The 23634-nt window shown below is 43.5% G+C and overlaps 3 protein-coding genes across 3 annotated transcripts; all 3 read right to left on the bottom strand.

The window, feature by feature from the left end:
• Positions 1 to 610: 610 nt before the first annotated feature.
• lratd2b (LRAT domain containing 2b) lies at positions 611 to 2522 on the bottom strand. Its single transcript, XM_068759571.1, has one exon. The coding sequence runs from the start codon at positions 2443 to 2445 to the stop codon at positions 1633 to 1635; it is 813 nt and encodes a 270-aa protein (XP_068615672.1). The 5' UTR covers positions 2446 to 2522; the 3' UTR covers positions 611 to 1632.
• Positions 2523 to 5080: 2558 nt separating this feature from the next.
• nsmce2 (NSE2 (MMS21) homolog, SMC5-SMC6 complex SUMO ligase) lies at positions 5081 to 7832 on the bottom strand. Its single transcript, XM_068760243.1, has 6 exons — positions 7690 to 7832; positions 7023 to 7135; positions 6551 to 6704; positions 5908 to 5999; positions 5584 to 5690; positions 5081 to 5424 (listed from the first exon to the last, which is right to left on the bottom strand). Exons 1-6 carry the CDS (start codon positions 7802 to 7804, stop codon positions 5289 to 5291), a joined length of 717 nt encoding a protein of 238 aa, XP_068616344.1. The 5' UTR covers positions 7805 to 7832; the 3' UTR covers positions 5081 to 5288.
• A 290-nt stretch (positions 7833 to 8122) lies between these two features.
• Positions 8123 to 19048, bottom strand: washc5 (WASH complex subunit 5). Its single transcript, XM_068757001.1, has 28 exons — positions 18863 to 19048; positions 18501 to 18646; positions 18308 to 18392; positions 18124 to 18224; positions 17484 to 17676; positions 17221 to 17373; positions 16399 to 16512; positions 15852 to 16023; positions 15534 to 15661; positions 15197 to 15326; positions 14706 to 14818; positions 13990 to 14156; positions 13698 to 13773; positions 13470 to 13580; positions 12900 to 13040; positions 12348 to 12428; positions 11915 to 12016; positions 11511 to 11690; positions 11231 to 11355; positions 10974 to 11136; positions 10773 to 10875; positions 10614 to 10693; positions 10281 to 10384; positions 9861 to 9990; positions 9651 to 9747; positions 9040 to 9193; positions 8766 to 8853; positions 8123 to 8551 (listed from the first exon to the last, which is right to left on the bottom strand). The coding sequence occupies exons 1-28, from the start codon at positions 19046 to 19048 to the stop codon at positions 8495 to 8497; spliced, it is 3480 nt and encodes a 1159-aa protein (XP_068613102.1). The 3' UTR covers positions 8123 to 8494.
• Positions 19049 to 23634: the final 4586 nt, after the last annotated feature.

The following is a 23634-nucleotide window of genomic DNA, read 5'->3' as shown; positions in this document are numbered from 1 at the left end:
GTAAAAGGGTGCACAGCCTTTCGCTGTGTGCTGCTCAAAAATGTCACTTTCTTTAAGATCCATTTCAATTTGATCGATTTATACCTCGATCCTTGGCTTTCATTCCATACTTTATCCCGTCTCATTTTAAACATATAAATAAATGGCACTTTCAAATAGAGCCATTTTGTGGGTGTGCACATAATGAATGTAGTAATTCCACCTAAGCGTGAAGAACACTTTTGGCCTGCAGCTCCACTTTGAGGAATGACTCATTTTCAGTCGGCAGAGGCGCAAACAAAGCAAAAAGAAAAAAACGTCCAGCACAGTTGGAAATCATCCAAGATGATGCTTAAGTTTCAGGGAGCTGCTGCTCTGAAGCAAATATTTAGATGACAACTAGCAGCGTTCGCAGCTTTAACTGCATCCAACACTCAGGGGGCAAAGAGGAGAGATCTCATTGGTCGAACAGGTGCAGGGATTGTCACGGCGATGGTCTCGCTGCGTTCCAGTGATCTGTACAGGATGCTGGTTAGAATGCCGTATAGCGGTTTGATATCACTGATCATCGACCTCGCTAGAAACCATGTAAAGTTACAAACCCACACTAGAAAGAAAGTTAACAGCCCTGTTCAAATATAGATATATATTTATTTACTTCTTCTTTCATACAAGCCTTTTTTTCCTGGCCAAAAAAATAAACCGTTGACACAGATGAATCAGCACGAGAGCACCGGCGTGACTGTGCAAACGTTCACAAGGTACAGCCACAGAGCGACAGATGGGAGGACACGACATTAAAAAAGCACACAGACGTCTCTCCTTTACTCTGCATGAGTCGCCAGCACCTGAGTCTATACAGGAACGTGTTCGTTCAGCACTCACAACAGGTAGAAATACACCGGAGAGGTTTTACTCCTCTGTGCAAAAGATTCATTACAGATTAGAAAAATACTTATGAGCAAATAAATTCTGGAGAAACAGAAATGCAGAATGCAAATGTAACCGGGTGGGATGTAATTAGGCAGGCAGGTGTGGGAGGGAGCACCTGTGGCCCATTTGCCACTGATTGGGGGGGGGGGGGGTGTATATAGGTGCTTCCCTTCCCTCGTTCCAGCGTCCTCATTTGTGTTTTCCCCGTCGAAGGCGGGTTGGCCGTAGACTATCGCTGCCTTGTCTCTCCTTTTCATTTGTTAGTTTTGTTTGTAGAGTGTTTTTAAGGACGTTTTTAGAGTCTTAAATAAATATTTTGAATTATTAACTGCCGTGCTGGTTTCCACTGTGAGCGGACCCGTGGGTGGGAAATCTGCTAAAACGGGCTGGGAACCAAAGGGACACAAAATGGATCTTTAGGTTGAAAGTCCTAAAGTGGCGTTGTTGGCAACATTTCGTCTAGCCCCATGTGCCCAACGCCACACAAACGTATCCGTTCTAACAAGTCACTTCATTTTGGGTTGGGTGCCGAACTCTAAGGGAGGAAGGGTTCCTTTCGACTCCTGTGATCTCCGGAGGAGATTCTTCACAGTTTTGAAGACAAATACAAAAGTTTTTTTTAATGAATGTTTAACACCCTTTGAGGAGTCTCCTCTCCTTGCGGTGACGCTCCCATTGGTTGAGATGATCAAAGGCTCCAAAGGCTTGTCTTTAAACAGCTCATAGACGCTCCTCTTTGGTTTCGTGCGCGCAGTTCAGGTGGTTGGCCAGCTCCAGCATCACAGCAGCTTTCCCGATCTGATCGTTCCTCCTCTTCTCCATGATCACGTCCTCCAGACTCTGAAACTCCAGGACGTGACTCTTCTTCTCACAAAAGAGTAATCTTAGTCTGTACGGCTGCTTTCCGATCCGGATCTCACCCCCGATTTTGAACTCTCGCTTTCCGAAGCGGCACCAAGCGGCGAAACTTTCGGAGTTCCTCCAGTAGAGCTCCCTGTCTCGGGAACCGACGTGATCCACGGCGTTGCGCACGATCACCTCCGGGGGGAGCGCGCGGTACCGGTAGAGGCCGTTCACGATTCTGCCCTTTTTGCCCTGGCTCACCTCGGTGAGGAAGTTGTTCTTTATCTCCGCCCGGTGCAGATGGACGACCTGGAAGTCCCCCACGAACACGGCCCAGTGCGGGTACTGCCCCGCGGACACGAACTCCAGCAGGTCTCCGGGTCGGCACCGGTTCAGCAGGCTCTCCGCGGAGGACGCGGCGGCTCGGACGCGCGTCTCGTAGACGCACTCCTCCCGGTAAAGAATCGAGCACTCCAGCTCGTCCGGAGGGTCCAGCCGCTTCTCTTCGTGGTCGGCCGACGAAAAGTGATCCGGACGCTCGTCCTGGTCGTCGTTTCCGTCGTCGTCGGAGAAAATGTAAGAGACTCCGATCCGCGGACCGCCGTCGTCGTCCGGGTCAAACCCATTCGGGTCGGCCGTTGGGACTTCTGCGTAATTTAAATGGGTTAGTTTCTCCACCTGGTTCCCCATAGAGGTGAACGCGTGGATGAAGCGAAGCCACGAACTAAATCCAAAGCGCCGAAGACGCGCAGCAGTAATCCATGATCCTTCCAATGATCGCGCCGTTTAATCAAGGCGTTCTAGTCGCGACTAACTCTGAGACATGGTCGACAGACGCGCTCCGACGCGCTGGTTGGATCAGGCGCCACAGAACGCAGCGAATGAACCGCGATCTTTACTTTCCTGCTCCCTCCGCGCGTTAACTGACGTCTCCGCTGGTTCTGGTTCTACCGCGCAGCCCACAGGAAACTCCGTGGGACTCAGCTGCGCTCCTGTTCCCTCTCTCTCTCTCTCCCCCCCTCTCTCTCTCTCCCCCCTCTCTCTCTCTCTCCCAGTCGGACCTGTTGTGACTGAGCAAACAGGAACGCTTGACGCCGCTCCGTCTCTCCCTGTGGCTGGCTGGCCAGCGGCGCGGCTCGCTCTGCTCCGCGGCCCGACAGAGGTCTGAAGCACTGAGGTCGGATTTGGTGACTGCAGGGAGGCGTTGTCTTCGTGCGTCATGCGTCGCGCGTCTCACCTTTACCCGCCCATCAAGGTGAGATGCTGCCACTGCTGCTCGATTTGGATGAGAATGATTTCAATTCTTTTGTAATTGTAATCCTAAAATAATCAAATTAATCAATGCACGTCTCTTTATTTACAAGTTCGGTAAACTATACGGAGTTGGGAAAACAATTAACCAAATTATCTTTATGCTGTGTTTTCATATCTGTAATATGTTGATACGGAATGTTGCAGGGCAAACATTAAAGAGGTTATACATTTATATATTTCAACTATGTGTGGCTGGGATGTCATTTCCCTCAGAATCAAACGGACTATGTTTGCAGGAATGCCAGATGCTCCAGATGTGCCACAAAAAGGTTCAGGATGGAGACAAATCTTTCTATAACTGCTTTATATACAAAATGTATATTTGCATTTGGTCAGGCTGGCGATGGAACTAGATCAGTCTGGTCAGTCGGGCAACGCTTTATTCCCACACTCACATCGTTGTGTGCCGTAAGGTCTAAAAATGAAATCAGATCACAGTCAAATAGTAAATTATCCCTGGGGAAAGACTGCATGCGGACTAGCTTTTGTTCTGTGACGCCGTTGAGTGTGGTGAATCACGAAGAGCAAAAACGAAGAAGCCTCTTTGACGGGAGGTGCAACGTCTTCAACCAAACGTCAATAAGTCCAGTTGATTCTTCATTGTATTGCTCTTTGTTATTTACCTCGACCTGGATGACTGAGAAGCTGCACAGACATCGAGCGTGAGGTTGCATCATCACAAACAGCATCACCTTCCAGGCCTCCAACAATATTAGCACTTTGCTTCTAGGATTCTCGAGGATTCTCGCTTCCACTGGATTTTGCATCCAAATCTCTTGGGCTATAAACGTCGACGCTTTTCTCATGCCAGCTGGAAAATCAAACCACCGATGGGAAGTATTTCTGAATTGTGCTCTTCCTAAATCACCGTGGGCCCTTTTCACAGTAGAGATTTTGATTTGTCGCTGTGGAAACAGCACGAGTGTTACTAATGACACCAACAGAGTTCTGTTCAAGCTTATGACAGTGGGGCAGCGCATAAAAATACCAGAACCCAAATGATTGTCACTAATTGAATTCATTTTATTATTTATACCTCTGCTTAAGAGGGCTCCTCCATGTTTCCCATGTACGAGTAGGAACAACAGAACAGAGCTCTGTTCCCACTTTCAGTCTGGAAACAATTCCAGCTTGGACACTGGACAGGACAGGACAGGACAGCATTCCGCTCTTTGTCCCACTGTCTCATTGCAGCAGTTGGTCCTCTCTGCCAGAAAGTGAGACCGTTCACGTTCAGCCAAAGGTAAAAATCCTCCTTGGACAAGCCAGATATCGAGGCTTACAGTGTCTCAGGCAGCCATTTACACCTACCGGTACTTCTAGGAGCATTGGAACAGATGAATGTGAATTGAAGATCAAACATTAAGCAGAAGAAAGCGAAACATCCGCGGGGAATCGATCGTATTTACCGCCCTGCTTCCGTTTCTCTGTCTGCGATGAGGCGAATGCAACGCCGGGACATGTTTCTGAGTGAACTCTCCACAGACTGAACCTGTTGTGCAGAATGGCAATCGCATAGCGGTGGTGGAAGGAGCCGAACCCAAGATCAGCCAAATCATTTTCAGCCACTTATCTTTACAGGCAAAATGCTCTTAGTGCCGTGTGACGCACAAGTTGGAGGGAAAGACCAATTAGTTTATTCCAAGTCGCTGATGCAAGGTTATTAAAAGATTAGCTTCATCCCAACGCTGCCCTTGTTTGTCTCTGGAACAAATATTTACTGGTTGAGAGCAGTAAGCTCTTTATGAAGTTCCATTTTTATCTCCAACATCCTGCATGTACAGAAATCCTTTTTTTTTTTTTTTTTTAAGGATCATGTCACAAAGTGAATTAAACGTTTCCAATAATAATTCAAGCAATTAAATTTCTCGTTCTGGCTCCGGGACGACGTCTCAGAAGCACTGCTCTCTCGTGGTTGTAATCACACAATGCATCGCGCAGACAGCAAATGATGTGATGCATTTTGTTTACCCCCCCCCCCATTACAATTAAACGTCTGGTGGTATCGATTTATGAAAGATCTGCAGCCTTTATTGACATGAGAAAAACACAAGCAGTAGAGCACAGAACGGGCCCAGCTGAAACATCGAGGAGCCGTCGCTTCACTCCTCACTTAAATGGGACCAGTGTCTTCCTGAAACGCCAATCTCACTGTGAGGAACACGTTTGTTTTATATTACAAACACACAAAAAAGTACAATCGTTGGTTTCTGGAGGAATCATTCTGTCAATGAAACACAGAACTGTGTATGGCTGGCCCGATTCTTCTGGTTCTGGATCCTTCTTTTCAGGAGCTGGTCGGGAACCAGGTCCGACTCTTTCACGTCGGTGTTTCCACAGCCCACCACAGGACAGCTAGAGGACAGACAAAGAAATCAGTCACACACCACAGATGTCCCTGTCCCAATGAGGACCGAGACAAGCAGTGAGGTCATCGCTGTTCCTCTGGGACATTGAATTCCATTCCAACGTGACGGACTGCAGCAAAACCGGACTCTCCTCTCGGCGTCTTACCAGCATTTCTTTTTCTGGTTGCGTCTCATTTTGATAAGGCCCATTATGGCTTGTTCATCATAGTGATGATTACACTTCTTATTCTTCATTGGGTTCACCATGTCCACCTTCACGCACACACACACACACACGCACACGGGTTCAAAGTTCAAAAACAACAGCGCTATTCAGTGCTTCTTTTCTACATAAATGCTAATAATTTCATATTTTAATGCAGGAAAAGAGGTAGATCTAAAACAATGATTCCAAACAGAGAAACCGTTGTGGGGGGCAGCAGGACGTTCTCTGAAGTCACACAGCCCATCATCATCTGGCATGGCGTACCTGCGTGACGGGACAGGTCAGTTTGATTTGACTCTGGGTTACGGCGATGTCATCGTCCAGCTGCTCCGTGTTCGGAGACGACTCTGGGTTGTCTAAAAACACAACACACACAGTGTTGTGTTTAAATGTGTCAGACTAGTCATAGAGGACCAAGGTCGGGGGGGGGGGGGGGGGGCAAACCACATATTTATACTACAGTACTGCAGCAGCACATATAGCCTAAAGATGTTTCATCAAATGATGCACAAACATGAATCTCACACAGGTGCACAAATATCTAACACACGCACACACACACCTCCCATTTCAGAGCGTAGTGTGTGTTTGCAATATCTATTTTATGCCCAAGCACAGGCTCGGCTCGTGAATACTGACAAGGCCATCATTGTTAAAGTTATTGATCAGACTAAATGATGCCTCCTTGACTGGTTCATGGTGTCATGATGCTGCACAATTAACTTACAGCAACATCCTGTATAAGGAGCACGAGGGACAAGAATACACCGATATAGTATATTAACTGAGCTCATATAATCACCTCTCTCTCCCTCTCTCTCTCTCCCTTCTAGTAGGGCGTGAATAAATTGTATTGCGTCTAACAGCAGATAAATTCACACATTTTTACATCTTTTCCCGTCCTTACCTTGGTTGAGAGCGTTCTTGATGCCCTCTTTGAAGGCCACTACTTTCCGGTGTTTCTGCAGATCAGCATCAGACAGGCTGGCGATCCTCTCTGCAAACTGCTCTTTTACTTTGGCAGACAGGTTGAACATGGCCTCCGGCTGCTGCGTGGCAGCCTGCAGGAATCAAAGGAAGCTCAATGTACTCAATGTACTCCTCGGCATTTATACATGCAGTCTACTACGATGTTTTCTACTCCTCGTAACCTCGCCGTCCCCCCTGGGACCTTCTCATTTACACACACGTACTCTGTTTTACTCCTGCTCACCTTCATGCCTCTCTCTAGAGCAGATCACAATGTCATCTAGAAACATCCCGTGCTGCCTATGAGCCTGCGTTCAGCAACATTCTAAACAACGCATGCACCTGTACCTATAGGGAAAGCCTGTATTCCACTCAGGTGAGTGGAGTGGACCATCCTTGGTAGCCATTACCTGTGATATGACGTTTTGCGTGATGTCAGCAAAGCAATCGATCTCCCTCTCTAACTTGGCGCACTCCAGAATCATGGCCTCCATTTCTTTAATGGCAGGCGTCGCGTCTTTACCTGGAACAGTGAAAGCAGTGAGAGTAGCAATGACACGCTACATGTAGTAAATGCAAATGTTATAGAAAACTAGCAGACAAGCACTGCATTACAGTCATATAGATGAAACAATGTTCATTAAGTAATATCACAAAAAGTGCTGCATTTCTTTACCAAACTTTATATTTAAAGACATTCAGCAAAACTTTGTGAATATCTTGAATTTCAAAGTATGTAAGTATGATCTGTACATTTATTTCTAGAAATCTACTCTAATTCTAAAGCCCAGTAAGAAACTGAAAAAAATAAAGCACTGAAGAGCATGTAACTTATCCTTGTGGACTTACAATGTGGTTCAATCTGCACTAACGCGTATTTTAATCTCGTATCTATATAATATTCAACTGCCAAGGTACACGAAGCACCTTTTAAATGCAACGATAGTAATATTAATAAAAAACCGATAAACAAAATCACAAGTTATTGACGTACGGTATGTAACTGAATCCAGTTCCGTGTACTCGAACGTGCGTGTGAACACGCCATTCAGCGAATGTCCCGAGCTGAACACTGACCCTGCGCTTCGGCCAAGTCCATCGCCACGTCTGTCGCTATTTCCATCCCAACCGAGAAGTCCCCTCGACACGTCTTCAGGCTGGACAGCGTTCCGTGAACGAAACTAAAAGACATGATGGACGCGTCTGTTTCTCCTCCAACTAGCCTGACGTTAGCCTAGCCTAGCCTAGCCTAGCCTGCTAGCCGCGTTCTGATCAGAGTGTGAAGCAAATCTGGACAATACTTTGATTTGTGTCGCTTTTCTTTGCTATTGCGATAATACGGTGACGAAAATAGCAGCCAAACGTGACAAATAAAAGTAAACGACGAGCCCGGAACTAGTCCTAAGAATGAACGTCGAACTTCCGGTTCTGCTTTTCAAAGTAAAATCCTTGACCCATATAGTATTTTTAAACAATTAAAATAAAAATGAGCCGGAACATCATGAACAATTGTTTAATTTATGAATTTATTTTGGAAATGACATGAATATACAAAAGTTCACAATATAAAATGAGCCATATAAGCAATTATTAGTGAATTAAGACGTTGATGTCAATGAATTATAATCAAGTAAAGAACGCAATAGGATTTGTTTTCATTGGTGATTTTGAAGCACATTGCAAATAATGAACATTCAGCTTCAGGGATCTGGTATAGTGCATCTTGGATGTTAGTCACACTGACATGGCTGACAGATACTTGAGCAGAACAAAACAAACCTTAATGTTATTAGTCATATTAATGTTTCTCCTGACATGACAATGAAATAAAGACCGTCTCAACCAAGGCTTATTTTGTTGATGAGATGCTTCATCCAGATGTTCACAGTATCGTTCGGAACTCATCAAAAATGAAACTGGGCACATGGGCTTCGGCCACCTTCGGTATACAGAGAAAAAGAATATGCATTACTATAAAACAGTACGCACAGCAAAATTTGTAGACATAATGATTAAAACATTTATACAGCTGCATCTAATTAAGAGCAATACAAATATACTATAGCAGAAATAAATTGCATCTTCATTCACTATGACTAAAAATACAGCTCTAAAGAATTTTGAAGTGTAATCAAGTAGAGTTGTTGTCTTACCTTGCGTGACAGTTTTGAGTATTTAACATAGTCTTCCAGAAACAGCAGGGCTCCCACCACATCAGAGGGCACGTCAGGGATCTTCTGGCTACAACGGAGTCAAATGGACGTTCATGAATAGAGTCATAACAGCCACAACAGAGTGTATTTCATAGAGGCACCATTATACACATAAAATAAAAAAAAGAGGCAATAAAAAACTACATATTAAAGTTTAAAGCCAAAATATATAAGGTATGTAACTATTTCACAGAATTCATGACTGTTCTGTTACCTTGTGCATTGCTCCATGATAGACCGAATGAACTGTCCAATCAGAGCCAGGAACTGCTGCGTATATCTGGAGTGGAACTGCTTGAGAAGTGTGAGCAGGCCGAGTACCAGAGGAGGCCAGTCAACTGGGTCTGTGGCTTTCCTGCAGGTCATTCCTAAAAAAATCACAAGACCATTCCCATATGCTTATTTTACATGTGAATGAAGCCTTAATTAAGTCTAATACACTGACAAAAAAAAAAATCCACTAGAAAATGTAGCAGTTATACCACAAATCTGGAATTCTCAAATCCGACAAAGCTTCCGGTACCGACAAGTGACTTATTTTATTTCACAGAATAACACTTTATGCGTATTAACTGCAGGAGATGATTTGCTTAATGACAAGAAAGCATTTAAAATGTAAGAGAGGAGTCAACAATAAGGGTTATACCTTGTAGGTGCAAGGGTCCACCTGAAAATTGACACCCATCCTAATATATAGCAAAAACACTGATGGCGAAACCGTGTAAGAAAACACCTCTGGTGTTGTGATGGAGAAACAGAACGAGAAAATTTAGAAGCCATAAGATAAGTGCTGTAGGATGGTTAGAAAAGCTAATGAAAACTTGCCTTGGTTTTTGCTGTACTGAAGTTTAGGCAGCTGAGCTATAATAAACAGGAAGTTGATGATAGGAAAGTAAGGTAGGCGCTTTGTGGTGATGTAGATCTACGCAATCAGACAAAACAAAAACAGTCAGAGGATTTTTCAATCTGTAACAGCACAAAACAGAAGATAACACTGATCTCATTGTTAGTGAAGGAACATCCATAAACCCAGACCTTGTTGAGAGGGTTATGAATACCAGCAGCCTCCAGGTAGGCAGTGATATCATACAAAAGTGTGTTGTCGTCTTTAGGGTAGGGCAGGGACGGATCCTGATAGTGAGCTTCGATGTCTGCCAACAGAGACCTGGCACGGCCGCAAGGAGAGTTGACATGTAGAGGAAGAAGAAATGAAAACAAATAAAGTGAAGAATGAGAACAAAACACATTTATCTGCTAGGACTTCTGTACAAGTATCATTTGCCTGAAGCGCAGAAATATAAATCAACATTTCAGAGCAATAATAGATCATCTATAAGCATCTTCATGAAATAGTGTGGAGACTTTCTTCTCCACCATGTTTTTATTTATAATGTGACACAAATACAGAGACAGGAAGTGTTAGAGAGTACGCCGAGGTGGTGAAACTGGACTGACTTGTTCAGGTTCTCCAGAGCAGCAGCGAGGTGTTTGGAATCAAACTTGCAGGAGTACTTCAGCTCATTGGCAATCTGCTGTCGAAGAATCTGCATCTGACCCACCTGTAACGTGAATTAGTTCCATCTTAGTGTTGCAGCAACCCGTCTCGACATTGGCGCCGACAGACGGTAGAAAACATACAGGAGAAGGGAGTGGTCATAAAAGATACATCAAAGACTGTCAGCATAATTTGAGCTCATGTTTCAGCTACAAAGAGTGAACCATGGACATGAAATGATTAATAATTCACTACGGCTGTCAACATTACGGAAGATCATAAACCACTGCTACCTTCATGATGGCCTCCAGATATGCACCCCAGATCTTCTGGGTTTTGGCCACAGCACTGGCGTACATCTTGCTGGCATTAGCTGTGCAGAAAATAATACTTGTTGTATCAAAGCGTAAAAAAAGATCCTGGCAGGTCATAGGCCATAAATGAAAACTTACCCACAATGCCTTGGACTGGGTTGACAGCAACCAGCATGACTTTAAAAGCATCCACTACAGCTTTGTCCTTCATGATCGTCTTCTGAAGCATTACCAGGAAGTTCTGACGGGACACACGGGTAAGGAAACACCATAGAAGTCATTTTTCTACCCGGTTTATGTCAATAAGAGTCGGTGTGCAGCCTTTTTAAATATAACTACCTGAAGTTCTTTGACAATCATGAAGCAGAGCAGGCGATCGAGACCATTGAGGCCAAATGTACCCAGGGTGTTCTGGATCTCGGAGAACAGCCGGTTGTTGGTGACCTCCTGGTGGCTCCTCATGTCGTACCAGGTGTTCATCTGGCCAATGTAGCATGTTACCCTTCGGAGGGAACCCACGTTTGTCAGATCACAGGCCACTTCAAAACCATTTTATTAACTGCTCCGTTTAAATTTCCCTCTTTTAACAGCCATACTTGGGATCAGTGATTCTGAGGACCTCTCTGCAGAGCCGACCAATGAAGGTGGCGGATTCATCTACGGAGGGGAACTTTGGGATGGGGATGTGGGTGGACTGGTGCACACTCTGCCAGTCCTGGATCTGATTAGCAATACGGAAAGAAGCGATCAATCAGTTCCCGTTGCTGATAAGGAGAAAATTGAACTAAGCACCTTGCATTGATTAAAGCGTGGTGAAATAAAGTCAGTTCTCTGCACAGGAGACAGTAGAAGGTTTGCTAATGAGTAACGACTGACCTTGGCTCTGAGGAAGCTGTTGCATTCCTGTTCTACGTTGTAGTTGATAATGCGGGATACTTCCTCTTGCCAGATTTTAAGGCCATAAATGCTGACGTAGTCTTGAATGTACTCAAACGACCTGTAGAACCCATCCATGGTAGCCGCCATCTCCTTCAACTTGGGCATTAACTCACTCGTCTAAGAAAGCAGAATATCCTTCAGTGCTATCTGTTCATTTTTCTCTGCTGTTTTTTTATTTTTTTCCCCACACATGGACGTAGTTCAGACTTTATAGGGCGCTTTTACAAAGATGTTCTGTGCTGAATTCGGGGTAAAATAAGCAGTCGTATTACTTCACTGTACTACAAAATGTAAAGATAAAGTTATGCAGCGATCAATAGATGGCAGATATGATGAGTGACCTTAGCCCTGGGGTTGAAGATCAATCCTTGGTGAAGAGCAAGAGCTACCCTCTTCACCAGTTCCTTCCTGATGCCATCCTCCAGAAGCTGCTTTGGATCCACCTAAAGCATTACAAAGGGTTAGTAATGTAAAAGCCACTACACTATACTGATCTGGAATGAGAAAGAGAAAAGAAGTCATGGAGCACACACATAAGCAAAGTCCACAACACAGGACTAAATTGCATTTACACCCTACTACTATGGGCCCCCATAAACAATTCACACGCATGCATAAAAGTATATAGAAGCGCGTTAACATGGGAGGGCAGTGCCTGGCTCCTGTGTCTGAATGCATTGTATCCGAAGCAAAAGCCCTGCACACACATTGGGATAAAGGCAGGGTTGTAGAATATTCTGTCACCATACTGAAAGTCAAAGTAAAGTCATCTACCTTAATGATCCCGACGAGAGTCGTCTTCATCATCAGGATCCCCTCCGTGAAAATGGAGATGTCGTGGGTGAATTTAGCTACCTGTGTTCACATGGAGCAAAAGCATGTTGAGGCAACACGAATGGCATCGAGAACGTTTTAGAAAGTAAGTAATCCTCAACCTCAATGTGCATAACAGGAGATGATGATTACAAGTGGGTCATTTTATTTTGGTTTTTGAGTACCGGTATACTAAAAATAAACTACAAATCACATTCTTCATGAACCAGGCTTAATTTCAGGGTATTTAAATCCATTTGACAAATGTGCCTTTTCAACATCCGCCTAAAGAAATCCGATTAATGAAATTCAACGATTGCTCCGACTGGATAGCCTGTTTGTACAACAAAAGGTGTGAGTTTGAAAAATGTTCCCGAAAAGATGAAGCTAGATCATCACATCAGATCAACAAGAGGCCTCTATTTCTGCTCTTTGATCTCTTTTTTTTTGTGTTGCCACTCCAAGCGCCAACTGAACTTTGAAAAGTGCGACTTTTTTCAACAGTTGTTTTACTTCATAGCGAGCCCCGAGCTGGGCGTAGTCCTTCAGCTTGTCCTTATCGAGCCGTGTCGGCACTTCCATGATGTCATGGATCTGGAGTTTGATGATCTTGGCTAAAGAGGTAAACATGCTCTCCGGGATAATCTGGAGCACCTAAAGACAAGAAGAGAAGATAAAATACCTGAAGCCGAGCACCACCAACATGCATGTAATGTATATTCTAGGGTATTTTAAGACAGAAGAACTGCGATTAGGCAACAAAAGCACATGGCACACTATGCTGAAGATGAAAAATGAGCTATAGAAACAAATCCTCTGGCATAAGTATCGCAGCATGTGGCTGATGAGACCAGAAGGTAATAGCATCTTTAGGTACATATCCGCTAAGTGGCTGTTTTGGGGTACATTTGCCAAACAGATGGTTGTAGAAGCATTAATCATGACTACAGCTGTTAATGAAAAATTTACAGCATGCAGAGCAAATTTTTTACATTTTCTGAAACCCATTCATTTAATGCCACAGAAAATGTCAAAGATCCTCGATACTAAAAACTTTGTGAAAGCTTGACTTGTACTCCTTACCTTTCTTACATAAGACACCAGTTCTCCAGAGTAGAACTGAGAAACACTCAGTAGGTCAGCACTGTTGGCCTGGTTAATGCGCAGCAATGGAAGGTCCAGTGCAGATGCCAGCTGGTCCCACAAACAGAGTGTCGTTTTAGCAACACAGACCAAGTTGAGAATATTGTTCTTTACACTACCGGTATGTTGAGGACATTTGCATGTGAATCAGGCATGAATATTCATCACCTTCAGAAATGTAGCTCTCAGTTTGGTAACCATGGATGGGTTGACTCTGATGCTCTCTTGCATGATTGAGGTGAAGCTGCAGGAAAAAAAGTAAACAGAAAAATAAACGGTGAAATCTGCCAAGCCAAAAAAAAAAAAAACACACAATGTAGTACAATTAGAAGGCAGCAAATGCAGCCTGGTGGTTTTGGTGATTAAAAAGATGGGGAACTTCTAATGTTAATTATGTGAAAAGCAATGATAGTCACTATACAGCTTAGTAGGATGGATTTAATGTTTGTAAGACAAGTACCTGTCAATGATCTGCCATGCATAGGACAGGTCTCCAACTATCTGCATGGTAATGAGGACTTCCTCCTTGATATTGATGGTGCGGATCATCTGGTGCATGAACCTCCTTGTGTCTGCCAGGAACTGACAGACCTGCAGGTTTGACTCCAACTGGTGGAACTCCTGGACCTGGAGGCCAAGAGAGAAAAGAGTATACAGTACATAGAATCCAGTACTGCAAAGAAAACGAACTGCAAACACATATCTGTGTCCAGATAGGCATCCACCTGGTAACCATATTTTGTTGATGTTTACAAAAAAAATGTATCTAATGATGCCAATTAAATGTCAGGCTCATGAGAACCATTTATTGCCGACATAGAAGATAAGATAGTTGTGTAAACAGTTATCAATGATAATAAAAATAACTAGAAAATCACTCAGAGAGCGCAGACCTCCACCAAGCAGCTCATTCCCCTCCTAACTGGATTTACACCGTCCACATGGTGATCTGGATCATCATCAAAATGTTCTAAATTGTTCTTGGTATCTTTAGACACCAATCAAGAAAAGTAAAAGTGAATCAGAGTTGATGTGTATTTTTAACTGATTTTTGAATCCCTAAATTGGGATTTTAATGTAATATTTCATGATTTTTCCCGACCTCATTCTGGATCCGATCCAGAATACATAAAATGGAGATGTGAAGCCAGTGTGAATCGTGATTATCTTGCTCACCTCAACAAGAGCCTGTATGAGCTGAACGGTCTTCCTCCCAGCAGCTGTGGAGTCCTCGTAGTTCAGAGACTCAATCTGCTTTGAGATTTCTCTGAACCAAGCCTGTAAGTTCTCTGTGAGAAGGAATAGAGGCGTTTCCTACAAGTGCTGAGAAAACATCTTTTTTTCATGTGGAAAAACAAGGTGACGGTTCAGAAAAATGTCTTTTTGTTTGAGCGAGAGTTGCAACGACAGAACTTTAGCATGATTGATGTAAATTGTATACGCCTCCCACTGCATGCGTGCCCTTGATGTGTTTTTCTTCCATGATGCTTCCCTGTCTCGTCTTTTTTCTCTCGTCAGCATCGAGCTTACACATATTTAGGCATTTGTATTCCAAGAGTAAAATAATCCATGACAATAGGGCGTGTCACACTGAATAACTAATCTTCTTTTCATCAGCACCACATCTTCGTGGAATCCTTCACCGCTTCCCGTCTGGCGGAACTCACCATTTCTCTCCACCCTGGTTAGAGGTTTGACGCCAGAGAAGACTTCGGCCAGCTCAGTCATTCTCTCCGACCCCTCCTTCTTATAGCTCTCCCATTTCATCTGCTTCTCCGATAACATCTGCTTGAACATCTGGAACAAGAACAGCGCAGATGCCGCGTCGATGAGGGAGGGATTATGCACATGAGATTTGCGTCCTCTCCTAGCGATACACTGGCTAGCCGTATGCCATCGCACTGTCTGCTATCAAGCAGCAGACGTTACACACTTAGCGTGAAACACAGTGTGCTGGATCACTTTGGAATTATCCAGGCATTGATTTCATGCAAAGTCTCTCACCTCTTTGAGGGTGAACTCAAACTGAGCAGTGTCCAGCAGGAGCCGGAACAGGATCTTGGGGTTATACTTGGAGTCGTTGAGCACCTGGTCTTTGATCTGACGTAGTCGTTTGTTGTTTAGGTCATAGGCTGGAAAACGGAAAGAGACTTAACTAATTCATAACTAATGTTAAATTAAAACCCTTATTAACTGATATCGTGCTTCCAGAGTCGCAAAAGTTGAATATCAGGAGAAATGCACCAAATGAACTATCCAGCTAACTAGAAATGGATAAACATGAAAGTCAAAAGAGCAGAAACACAATCTATTCTTCCTCACCCGACTCTGCAGAGTGCAGCATCAGCCAGCGGATAGCGACGTTGCAGTCCCTCAGACAGTTGAGCAGTTTGGGAATGTTGTCCAAGATGATCTCCTTCCTGAGGAAACCTTCCTTCAGCAGCTGCTGCACCTGAGGTCTCAGGCTCTCCATGCTAGCTGCATATCTCGTAGTCTAGACAGTCGGATGGGAAAGATGGCGTTAGGAGTATATTGAAGCATGTCAAAGTGTGCAGACGACACACTATCAGCACTGGTTCACACGTCTCTTAATGCTCCAGGGCCAGTGTTTTCCATGACTATAACTGCATCCATCTCTAGTGCCTGTGCTTTAATTTGAGATCCTGTAATTTCACCATCACACTTTTCATGCGAAGTTTGCAAAAGTCTTTCAAAGTCACAGTTTTGATTTAAATCAATGAGTTTCAATTTAGATTCTGCAAAGGCAAAGTTGGGAACCTTCTGCAGACACAGATATCCGTCCCTGCATATATTAGCATGCCACGTTGAAAGAATGAAAAGCCAGCGTCTCACAGTCTCGCTAAAATACCTGCTCTTTGATATTAGCAGCGTCCAAGGTGTAGTTGAGCGCAGTCTTGGCGGCTCTGTAAGGATCCCAAGCCTCCACCAGGTTCACAGTGATCCCCATGTAGATACTGATGACCTGCAGACAGACGGCACAAACACTTTCGTCATCATTCACAATAAGAACTTAAAGCAACAACATAAAGAAAATACGCGATTCTGAAACAACCCGGCATTTCAGCCTGTTTTCGTAAATACGCTGATTCACACACTTTCACGTTCTGAACAGTTCACATTTTCAAAAAAAGCTGATTATGACAAGACTGCGAGTCAATCAGAACACTAAATAAACAAATATTATCATCTACGACGTCGACGTTCAGAATTGTTCAAAGAGAAATATATTAGATCCGACCCCTTAACGGTTCAGAAACTAAAAATGTAATTTTGACAATACGAGCATTCTGTTAAGCGTGCTGGTGGCCCTTATAACATCACTATAGATCACAACAGCAGAGCAAATAATTACGAATAAGAAATGCTAATTCCAACCCGTGGAATAATTGCATGTAATATTTGTAAAAAAAAAAAAGATGTGATATTTTGCTACTAAATGTTCATTCGACTTAATTATAACCGGGTCAGAAAAAAAAAATGTCATCTTGATATTTAATGTTCATCAAAACACGCCACGGTAGTAAGGTTAGAAGGTCGGCAGGGTTTTTCTTGACATCAACAACAAATCTACGACAAAAGCAATCAAGCAACCGAAGATAAATCCCACCATTCGGCTGAAATGCAAATACTCCGTGAGTGTGCCACACCTTCCGTCAAGCAGATGTCTTACCCAGTTGTCGGGGAAGTACTTGTCCACTATCTCCCTCATCTTGGCCTGCTGGGTGTGCAGTATGGAGGGGCTGAAGTACAAGCAAACGTACAGCATGGCTGCCTGGTTGGCTAGAGCTGTGCTACGATGTTCTGGTAGAGGGTATGCAGATACCTGGTCAACGTGAAGACAAATACGATTTAACGTGAAATTTAGCATCCTCTCAGGCGGTAACAGCCTCGTAAAATGGGAAAAAGCGTGATGCTTGTCCAGATGTGTCTCACCTGGTTGTATATATCGTCTGATCGCAGCCTGCCAATGACCATGCTAATGAAGGTGGCACTGATGGGAACTCTCTGGAAGTAGCTCTCGGGGTAGTTGGCTGGTCGTTTGGCTCCAGGCTGACTGGAGTACCCGGTGCTGCGCAAGAGTTTGCAGATGTCGTCAAGGTTGGAGTCACCTGATGAACGTGCAGCACTGAACACAAGTCAAATAAAAAAAAAATTGGTAAGAATTTAAGACTTAAAAGTTCTGATATAACGTTCTGAGGAAAAGACAGGAGGCGGAGCTCGAAGTGGCGGAGATGAAGATGCTGAGGTTCTCCTTGGGAGTGATCAGATTGGATAGGATTAGAAATGAGGCAATAAGAGGGACAAGTTTTAGAGACAAGGTCAGAGAGGACAGACTTCGATGGTTTGGACATGTCCGGAGGAGAGACAGGGACTATATCGGTAGAAGGATGTTGAGGATGGAGCTATCAGGGAACAGGGCTAGAGGACGACCCTGGAGAAGATACATGGACGTAGTGAGGGAGGACATGAGAGTGGCTGGTGTTGGGGAGGACGATGCAAAGGACAGGGTGAAGTGGAGAAGGCTGAGAGACCTCAGCAAGACGATGTCACATGTAGCGGCGTGAGTCACAACCTGTATCTGTAGTAGGAAACAAGCATCCTCTCTCTGACCTCCCCCTCAATCTTCTGGTCAATAACCAGCAGCATGACCCCGTAGAGGTAGAGCGCCTCACACTGCGTGAGCGACAAGAGGTTCTGCATGTAATTTATTTGAAAGGTTAGGCATGAAAACCGATGTGACTCCTGTGATGCTTTACCAAAAGCTGTTTCCCATCCTCGTTAAGAAGCACCGTCTCTAGGGTCTGTTGAATATAAACACCCTCGTGGAGGTCATCCAAATATCTGAAGAGAGGGGAAAGTATTCACATTATTAAATACAATCTCGTAATTGAATAAGATTAAAATAAAAGTGCATGAAAATAAATGCAATAAGTAAACAGACCATCTTACCTGTTAAGATCAACTATATATTTGTGAACACTCTCAAAAGCCAGATAGAACCTTGACAGAATCTCAATGTTGTTCTCTCTAAACTCTTCATCCAAGTCTTGGAGCTCAGGTTTGGCTTCCATCTTCCCATCGTAATACTCGGGACCCTGGCGAAGAAGTAACATCTTAAAGCAAGTACCGTAAAAGCAAATGCCTTTGTGTAAATGTTACTCCACTTTTGTTACTCCACAAAAATTCTGAACTGTGGGGAGGAAATGCACTGCAATAGATAATGATCACACCGCATGCATGTGCAAATAAACATCTTAAATATTTTTTATTAATAAACTGGGTTGCCATTTCACCATCCGGATTAAATCCACCTTAAAGTAGCTGAAGTCACAGATAATGTCTCCATATTTCTGCTGGTCACTCTTGTCCTTGAGCCTGAAGACTGCAGGGATGAAGTCAGAGAGGCGAAGGAGCTCCGCAATGATGGCGTTTCCTCTAGAAACTATCCTGAGGACGGCCTGGCCACAGAGGTTGTTCTCTGCCAAGAAGTCCACCATAGTGGCTGGAGGACGAGGACGAGGAAGACGAAAACAGTCACACCTTGACCGGTTGGACACTCCGGCTGGTTTAACGCACGATGTCTGAAAAAGAAGAAAAAGAAGCCATTTCTAATGCAGTTTATACATTATTGTTTTCGGCTCCAGAGAATGTCTATCCTTGACTAGAATCAACCTTATGATGGATACCCAGCCTATTACAGCTGCATTGCTTCTACTTGGCATATGGAACGTACTTTAAACGTACTGTTTGGTGAATGGAGGTTTTCTCAGCGCACTTTTTATTTATCACATCGAAAGACACGCAGCGTTAAACGGACATGTTATTCGTTTTATCGGTGGAGACGGAAACACTCGCAAGGCGGATAAGGCGGCTGTAGACGAGACGATCAAGATCATTGATGGATGAATATCAATAATTAGCTGTCGTCTTCTCCCATCAGAGACAAGATGGGATTAGCATGTAGCCTGCTAGCTATGTCGATGACCCTCGATAATGTGCAGGACAACACATCGGAATATTCAAACATGGCGACGCAGACTCGTTTTATGTTTTGGTTATTTAGTATAAAACAAAGGAGGCTAATGTTAACTCCAAACTATAAATAGTCTCGTCACTTTTACCTCACTTCTTCCGTTGTTTACTTCCTCATGACCAATCACGTGACTCTCCTCATGACCAATCATGACCAATCACATGACTCTCCTCATGACCAATCACATGACTCATGAAGCTGGGTGAGTTTGTTTCCTTTATGCAGTGCGCCGGAGGAGAGCGGGAACAAGTTCGACTATTACTTGTCCCTCAAGCACCCACATTAATTTGCTCACGTGTGGACGTCACAATTGTTATTTATTACTTTTAAACGTTCACCTAAACTATTTGAAAAGACGCTTCCTGTTGATGTAAACATTTTTTTTTTCATGTAATATATTTAGAGCAGAATGATGTTCCAAGGGGCACCGGACTCTTTAAAAGTCGAGTTAAATTATAATAATAATAATTTAAAAAAAAAACAATATCAAACCGAATCTCTAAATCTACACAAAAATATAAATGTAAAATAAATACGTGCATGTTCCTCTAGATGGCGACATAGATCCACTGTTCCTTCTGTTTGTCTGTCTCAGCGTTGCTCCACTCCTCTGAGAGTCTGTGAAGATTTCTGGCTCCATTAGGGATGAAGTGATTTGCAGAGTCTGTACTATAGTGAGATGGAAGCTTGAACTGAAATTAAACCAACCTGCTGTGAGATAAAGCTACAAGACTGGAATATGATATCCTGCAGTCCTCAGGCAACAACTGTCTTCCAAAAATGCATTTTCTTGGAGCTGCCTGAAGGGAATTTCCTCCTACCTTAAGAGCAAATATCTATATCCTATAAAATATCAATTTAGTTGGAGAAATAACGACCCCTGATAGAAAATAATGGGGTTTACCCTCTATTGATTTTGACAAGACAGAAAAAGATGAACTGCGTGATTGTCATGTGACAAACTGAGTGCATGAGCATAAGCGCTTCATTCTTTGATTGAATTGGACATTTATTGCTAATGTTTCTCACATCCTGGCAAGCTCTTACTTGAGGACAGGCCAGGGGTTAGTAACCGTCGTGTAGAGAGAGCTGTTTGTTTGACTTGTTGCCTTTCTGTGTGAGGTTTCCCTTCAGTCATTAATCTTTTAATCCCTGTGTGCCATAGAAGATTGTCTGTCCTCATTATTCAACAGCCATCAGGTGACACTATTGTAACATTTTGATACAACAGTGATGCATCACTTTGATTGCATTTTGTCTTTGAAATGGAATGGATTCTCTGCTTAAAGTTTCTCTTTACAGATTGTCATCATAGCACTTTTATTCATTAGAGCAGAGCGGTGATTGACAGGAAGCTGGGAGACCGAGGTTCCAACATATGCACTTAGCATTCTGAATAATATGCGTCTGGCCTCGCTGCACCATCCAGTGCATTTATTTCCATGCATTTTGTTTTGGGAGTTAGAAAGACCAGCAGCTGCAATTAAGATTCATCTCTCGTCTCATCATTGACCCGGCTGTCCACAAATTACACAAGTGTGTCCCTGCGGCCACTGGATTTATTACCCGTTTGCTATCACAACCAAGGTCACATTCTCAGCAGTGCCTGGGTCAGCTATATGGGCTTCTTGAGAAGCACCATGAAAGGTTTTCTCTGATGAGGTCTCTCGCTACACACCGTCTTTATTAACCTTACTGCGCCATTGGCGTTTTCCTGCCTTGTCAGCATGATGGGTCTTTGCAGAATATTATTTGAGAATTGCTTTAATGATAAAATACGTGATTGTTTGTGATCCATTGCATATGCAGGTAAATAATACTTTGTACAGCATCAGTGAAATGTTTTTCCCATTGATTAACATTCCAAATGCATATATTTATAGCATGTCCCCTGAAGACTGGCCAATGACCTTCAGGTCTCTGCCCATTAAGAGCGCCGTCAGAACTCATTCGCTGGGGAGCCCTGAACGCTTTGTCATTTAATTATCAGTCGGCATTGAACCCCATGAATTAGCTGACAAGTAATGACTGCCTCTTTCATTGTGGGACATTCTTTCCCAATAGTCGCACTAAATCGAGGGCTTTTAAACACATTATCGAGCAAATGTTGCGCTGAGATTTATAATTTGGAGGTTATTATCTGCCACTTGTCATCATTCACAACTGAGTTATGATTCTATGTGGGCATATGCGAGCGTCCAGGTGTTTGTGTGCAGTTCTGGGTGCATTAGCAAAAGTGTGCACGTGCGTAAGTTTCATTATATGTCCCCCATTAGCAGCAACTTGACTATTCAGGTTGGCTAGTGATTAAACCTTTGCATGGCAGGAACTTTCACACTACCCTGAACTGTGCAAGGTGATTAAAGTCTCGTCAATTTGTAGTCCTGTCCCACGGCTACTCTTCCTCATTGATCTAATCCAGGCCTTGAAGGGAGAGCTGCATGCAGCAGGCGTCCCTCTTTGAAACGGCCCAGTTCTTCCTCTTCTCGCTCTTGTTAGGGACTGTTTCACTGACATGGATCAAATGTAATCACTGGTACATTAAATTGTGGAACCCTGTACTATTTAGAGAATTGAATCACTCCACATAATATACTCTATTTTGGCAAAGGAAATATTTCACATTTTTTCAATAAACAACAACAAACCCGAGATGTGCTTTTTATCAACATGAATGAAACTCATCTGCCACTGGAAAACAATGCAGTGAGACAAGGAAGGGCCAGGAGAGGGTTTATTACTTCATGAACACTGGAAGTCAAAACACTTCCCAGAACGATTTTCTAGAATAATAAAAAACTTTCATCACAAATAGAGAAATCCCATCATAGTAATATTATAATATCAGATTTGATCAATCAGCAGATGTTACCTTCATTGCAAGTCATTTCTGCTGTCATACTTATTAGCATGGAAATGGATCTCTGCTCTGTGACGGAGATACTCCGACAACCATTGCCGTGCTGTTGAGCTTGCTCAAATCAATGAACAAACAGAGACTCCAGAGTGAAAAAACAAAAATCAGGGGTTTAACCTTTTTACACAATTCCAAATAATTGGCATTTTGAAGACTTGTGGTAGAATTCACACATTCACAAATGATTTGCATTTTGAATTTGCACACAATAAATATTTTCTGTATGTGTGTATGTGTGTGTGTCTGTGGCCTTTACAAGCCTCCTTTGAAAACTAGATGAACAAGATGTTTTTCAGGTAATCTCTTTCTGTCATCGCAGAGGGTTAGGGTGTGTGATCCACATTGACAAAAGAGACAATGACATAAAGACAAACGTCATCAGACAGAAGAGGAGTGTGATCTATTTGCGTGTATACACACCCAGCCAGCGCAGATACCAATGAGTCATTAGAACTGTACAGGGAGTGTTGGCTCAGCAGCCACCAATCAGCACTGAATCATGCTAGCAGATTCTGGTTTGATGGACCAGATTGTCCGGCTCGTCCAACAATCAGGAATGCCGATCCACAACAGCAACCGAGGCTCACCAAGCAGGCCCAGAGAACCGGAAGCACCTGAACAGCGGCAACCGCCATGCGCAGGACAGGAGGGTTCCCAAGCTAACCATGCCGCCCCACCTCCCCAAAACACACGCACACACACACACAGGGCAAAAAGACAAGGACACAAGGCAACAAGTAAATCAATGGCACCTCCCGAAACTGACTCCTGCACTGCCACGAGTCAATACTCCAATGGACTCACCTGGTGGGCGGAATTTGGCGATAATCGTCTACTTAATTACGATATCGACATTATTCTGCCTGTCGTTCAGTTCACTGCTTTGGTATCGTTGCTGCCTTGAAATGGAACTTAAGAGCATGTGTTTAGACATTTGACCTTGTGACCTCTGCTTGTCGTTCAAGCGGTTAAGTTTGCAAGTTTGTCACGCACACACATTTCATTTACACACCCACAAATAACTTTGCAAGCATCTGTGGCCAGACATGCACATCCTACGGGATATTTGAATGAGGATGTCCAAATAGAAGCAGAATTTAAAAAAACATGGCGTATAGACATTTTATGTCATC

The sequence above is a fragment of the Brachionichthys hirsutus genome, chromosome 3 (assembly GCF_040956055.1).
Source record: "Brachionichthys hirsutus isolate HB-005 chromosome 3, CSIRO-AGI_Bhir_v1, whole genome shotgun sequence".
NCBI classification, from domain to species: Eukaryota; Metazoa; Chordata; class Actinopteri; order Lophiiformes; family Brachionichthyidae; genus Brachionichthys; species Brachionichthys hirsutus.
This window is presented reverse-complemented; position numbering and strand designations above follow the sequence as displayed.